Source organism: Gavialis gangeticus, unplaced genomic scaffold, assembly GCF_001723915.1.
Source record: "Gavialis gangeticus isolate Ggan-Ray unplaced genomic scaffold, GavGan_comp1, whole genome shotgun sequence".
NCBI classification, from domain to species: Eukaryota; Metazoa; Chordata; order Crocodylia; family Gavialidae; genus Gavialis; species Gavialis gangeticus.
Window position 1 is genome coordinate 87,749,560 of NW_017729022.1, and position 5,529 is coordinate 87,755,088.

General features: G+C 49.3%; 1 protein-coding gene across 1 annotated transcript in view; it reads right to left on the reverse strand.

Annotated features, from left to right (window-relative positions):
• LOC109296257 (aldose reductase-like) overlaps positions 1-4,410 on the reverse strand; it is a 19,949-nt gene extending 15,539 nt beyond the window's left edge. The window contains exons 1-2 of the mRNA XM_019515582.1: positions 4,263-4,410; positions 515-682 (exon numbers count right to left, since the gene is read on the reverse strand). Coding sequence (XP_019371127.1) covers positions 515-682; positions 4,263-4,328 — 234 coding nt within the window. The 5' untranslated portion in view covers positions 4,329-4,410. The remainder of the gene's footprint in view (positions 1-514; positions 683-4,262) is intronic.
• Between the last annotated feature and the right edge of the window lie 1,119 nt (positions 4,411-5,529).

A 5,529-nucleotide genomic window follows, 5' to 3' on the forward strand; every position in this document is an offset into this window, starting at 1 on the left:
CCTCCACTCCACTCCTGGAGCATGGATAAAAATGCCCCGGTTTGCCTACTGCAAGCAGTTAACTTCAGTACATCATGTGCTGTGGGTATGCCATGAGTCTGCAATGCTTATACCAGTGTAAAATGTACTGGCATAATTTTACCCCAACTTTTCCTGAGATAATTCCAAATCAGATTCAGGTAAATTGTGCAACAGTTTATGTCATCCCTCTGCTCCTTGCAGAGATGTAAAGTGATGCCTGACTGCCCTGGGAGGCAGCATTGCATATGGCAGCATCACTGGCTGTGCTTTATGCCATCCAGGCTGCTGGTCTGACAGTACAGCTACTTCTGTTTTCTTCACCACCCTGCTTCATTATGCTACTAGTTCCTTGGTTACATTGATTTAATCAGCCTTCATGGTAGTATAAATGTCTGAGTATCTGAGCCCTTTTGAGGGCAAATTCAGAAGAGTCTACAGGTGACATGGAATATAACTGTCCTTTAGTGAATCTAAGTGACAGTCAGAGGCATACCTTACTGACAATAAAAAGGTCTTCCCGTTTCACAGCTCCTTCCCTGATTTTTTGCTGGATCCCATCCCCAATCTCACTCTCATTCTTGTACAAGTAAGCACAGTCGAAGTGGCGGTATCCAACGTCAATCGCAAACTTCACTGCCTCTGCCACCTTTCCTGGAGGAGCCTGAAGGCCAGAAACCAAGCATAATTAGAAGTTTTCTTCCCCATTTCCAAGTGGCTAAAAACTACCCAAGAAGGGACTGTGCTAAATCAATGACATATAGGTCCCCCCTACCTGTTACAATTATTGTGCAATTAACTAATTATACAATTAGCTTGAGACCAACTGCACATGCAAAGCAGCTATCATGCCATAAAAAGCTCCAACCAGTTATAAAGTTAGACCTCAAAAATGTGTACTAATTTTACAGCTGGTTGCTATTGAGCTTTAATTTACAAGTGTAGTAGGGTCTCCCTACAGTTGCGGGTCCCAGCTGCAAGGGCGGACCTTGCCTAGCCTGAAACTGAGAAGACTCTCAGCTCCAGCACCTGCTGACCCTGGGTCCCAGCAGAACAGGGACCCAGAGCCTGCAGCTGTGGATGCTGGGTCTCAGCTGGATCCTAAAAACCCTGGGGCTGGGGGATTATGGTAGCCACAATCCCTCAGCCCCAGGGGTGCATGGAGTGCCCCTGTGGCTGGCAGCCCCTCAACTGAGGGGGCTTCCAGGCAAGGTTAGCTTGCTTCTTCCTAGTGCAGGGGGAATCCAGGATTGGGTTTCCCTTGCACTAGCAATAAGAAGTGATGGATCTAATGCAATGTGCGAACCCACAATTGCACCTCCTGCCATGCACATATAGCATGGCAAGAGGCCCAACTGTGTGAACTGTGCATTACAGCCCATTGCTCCTTAACCTGCTTGTGTAGAGGGGGCCGTAGATTACAGGCAGTCCTTGGACTCATGACACAATTGGTTCCTGAAAACCATGTCTTAAGTCAAAATGTTGTAACTCAGAACCAATTTTCTCATAAGAAACAATGTTATAAATGGGGGATTCATTCCTGAACCAAGGCCTGATACCCTATTTTCACCAAAAATACCCCAGAATTTTGTACTTGATCAATTATAGATGAGTAATATAGCTACATTAATATGTTTATATTGTAAATAGCAATCATATTGATTTGGAAGGACTTCTTTAAGGTGACTTTGCTGGACTTTTTGAAGGGCTCTTGGTTGGAGTCTTGTCAGGAGTCTTGTCTGCTTTCTTAAAGGAAGTGTCCAAGGAAGTTTGGAGAAATGTTCTCCAGGGAGATGAACAATGCCGCAAACTTGTTTGCTGGCATGGCATTGCATTGGATCAAGCATTTTAAGTCAAGGTTGGCCTTGTAAAGTTGAAACAGTGTCAATTTATAAGGTTGTAAGTTCAAAATGTAACTCAAAACGTTGCAAGTCGAGGACTGCCTGTATTTCAAATGATTCCCCCATTTTCACAGGGGTTCTGCACCTGGGAGTTTATCATAGTAGCTGCATTTATAGAGGCATAACTAACTGCCCAGGTAAGCCAGTACAATATTTTTTTATAGGAAGAAATCCAGAGATGATAAAGCACTAAGGAAGAAAGATTTGCTCTAGGTGCATTGGTAAATGTATTATTTGAAAAAACAGTATTGGATTCAAGGATCTGTAGCTACTATGGTTTGAATTATACATAAATCACTAAACAACTACCACCTTGTGCTTACATGTGGTTGTTGTCCAATTTCTCCTCCCTCTCCTGTGGTATGTTACAAGGTATACAGAAGGTTCTAGTCTATCATGGGCTGCTTTCAGGTTGTGGTGTTCAAAAGAGGCAAGACTATTCTTGCAGATGCTCTTCAGCAAATGTTGATTACGTGATTGCCTGATATCACAATGCTTTGGGGATGTTCCAATCTCATATTCCTACTTTCACCTGCTAGGATACTTTTACACACAGAGTTGCACAACTGAGAGAAACAACTTGCCTCAGATCAGCCACCTCCTCCGCATCAACTGGGATAATAATAGACTGGAGAGGCTGCACATTTGAATGTATGCCAGATAGTAACATCTAATGCTAGCTCCAACTGCAAGAATGACTACTGCATCCCCCACAGCCCAGGTATGCATTCCTGGACACTTAGGAAATACTGATGACTATCTTCCATTTACAAATCTGGCTTTTTCTGTCCAGAAGCAAGGGTAATTAAGTTCTTCTCCCCTTCACTCCTAAGTCAGATATTTTCCTTAACTCCATTAGAATTAACTTGTGTGGCTAAATCCTCTGGCTGGATTTGCAAGTTTAAACCCAAGAGTCCAGCTTAGAAACACATGGACATACTTGTTCCCTGACTGAGTAGTAACTTTGGCCTAGTGTAGACTAGAAACTATTTCCAGGATAGCTGCCCTGGCAAACCCTTGTTTGTAAGCATAGTTATGAGGGCAAGGAAGGATTTTTGCTGACAAGAGCATTCTAAATGATGGCTTTTGCCAGTGCAGAAATATCTGATACGTGTGTCTTTCCAATGATATAACTATTCCAGAAAATGGGTTGTCTACACCCAAGGCTCCTCCTCTTCTATTCTTTCCTGCCCTCTTCCACACTATTGAACTCCCAGATTTACAATGTCAGTTCCTAGGACACTGTGTATTGGCACAGTGCTGCCTTGGCAGTGTGGGTCTAGCTCTGGGTAGATCAGTACGTTCAGTTATTAATTTGACTAACCAGTGATATACTGTGTGTCTCTGGCGCCTGGGGGCCAATGCTTGCATTTGCGCCTCCTCCCCCTGTCCTTCTTGTAGCAATACATAAAGTCACATCACACGATAAGAACTCTGAAGGGCTTACTACCTGCAAAATGCCGGGGGCCTGTTGCAAAACAGAAAACTAACAGCTTCTCAAAGAATGCCAGAAAAATGGTTGATGATCATAGGAGAGTACGGCTGGAAGCAACCTCTAATCCAACCTCCTCCAAAAAACACAAGCATCTTTTTCTTGTCTAAAAAAAGGGTTGGAGTTATTTAAAACAGCTGGGAGTGTAATTATACCAGGCATTATATAGCAAATTAGAGAGAGAGAGAGAACAAACATTGTATCATTTCTCAGGTGGACACAGCTGGCAACCATAGGCACTGGATGAAAAAACAAGGGAATAAGAAAACACAAAGATGGAAATAGGTGAACGAGAGAACACGTGCCATGGATATAGTCTGCAGAGAAGAACTTTTCCCCCTCCACAAGCACACCAGTATGAAGCCCTTTATGCCCGAGGTATTAGGGCAGTGGTCGCCAACCAGTGCATCTCGATCCACCGGTTGATCCCCGAGGCTCTCGCAGTCGACCCGAGGCTGGGGTGGGAGGCTGAGCGCCCGCGTGCGCACAGTCAGTATGTGGGGCGGGGACTACACCAACGCCCCTGAGGCAAGGGACAGTGCCGTAGAGGCAGGAGCAGGTGTAGGTTGAGTAAGGCCCCAGCCCCCAGGCGAGCAGCAGCTGGCTGCCCTTCTGCGCCTGGGGATGAAGGACAGAGCCAGGGAAGCCCTCCTGCCACTTCTCTGGGCTGGACGGCAGCCGGGAGTCGAGGCGACCGGGCCGACGCGCCGCAGAGCCGCTCCCGGGGTGGCCCCACGCAGCGCGTCGCGGCCAGGCTTGCACGCGGGCTCGGCCTCGTCCTCGTCCCGCCCATGCCGGAGCCCAGCCGGGCTTCGCGGCGCGGGCCGAGGAGCTGCCCGGGCCGGCATTACCTGCCAGGTGCCCAGCCCCACGACGGGCATCTTCACGTCGCCCCTCAGCTGCAGGAAGGCAGCCATGGCTCCCGCCCGCCGGGCCTCTGTGGCCTCCCCACCACGCCCTCCCTCCCTTTAATCGCTCTGGCCCCGCCTCAGCTGCTGGGCGGCGGCGACTGGGAGCGAGTGTCAGCCGCCTGGCACTGCCTCTACCCCGCCCCCCCGAGCTGCGGAGGCCGAAGCGAGCAGGAGCCGCACAGCCCGGCAGGCAGCTGCCCCCGCCTGCCCCGCTCCGAGCAGCCAGCGCCTCTTGCCTCGGCCTCGGCCATACGCCTTCCCTCGCGGCACCCCCAGGCCCCCGGGACTGGATTTGTCTGTAGCTCTGGGCCAGCGATAGGGAGTATGCCCTTCCCCTAGAGCGGCGTTTCTCAACCCGCGGGTCACGAGCATATAGGGAAGGGTCACAGACAAACTTTATAAATGGATTCCCCGTTAGGAGAGAAAAGCATGGGAAACCGCGGCTTTCCCCCGGGAAGCTGCGGGAAGCTGGCAGAGCTCCAGCCTGCCAGGGGCTGCTTGGGGTCCCCCCTGCCCCACGCACTGGGGGCTGGCGGGCAGCGGGTCAGAAGTGAGGGGCACCGAGTTAGGACCGGCCACCGATGTTTCCGTATGGGTCTTAGTACAAAAAAGGCTGAGAACGCCTGCCCTAAAATACCTCTTTCCCTTTCCCCACATACCCCTCTGGGATGTATTACAAGAAAACTCTGATGGTCTGGCAGCTCCCAGTGGCAAAGCCTTGGGCCCTCGGCAGGTCTGAAAATCAGGTCCCTGGTGTCTGAACTTTTGCTGCCGCCAGAAATGAAGATATCGCTCTCCCCCTCGCACCAAATTGGGGGGCAGGCTTTTGCCTATGAGGGTCTCAGCCTCTCTGTGGGTGTGTTTCCTTGTCAATAAAACAAGGACAATCCTTCCCTACTTCTCTGGGTTGCTGTGCTGCTCAGTTAAATAATGTTGAGATCCTAGGATGGGAACAGTAACAGATGTACACAAAATGTTACTGCCCTCCTGCCTAGTCAAACTACACCACAGGCATTTCCTATGCTGCCTTTGGGTAACACAATACATGTACTCTGCACACTAAGCCAATAAGCAAACCTAGGACTGGGAGCTTACTAGTGCATACCCAGAGCTCCTCTGAAGTGGCTGCATCACATCCGTTCTGGAATTAGCACTACAAAAAATATTGCTTTGTGTTGTGCGCAGTCCTCTGTCTAGCACATAGCAA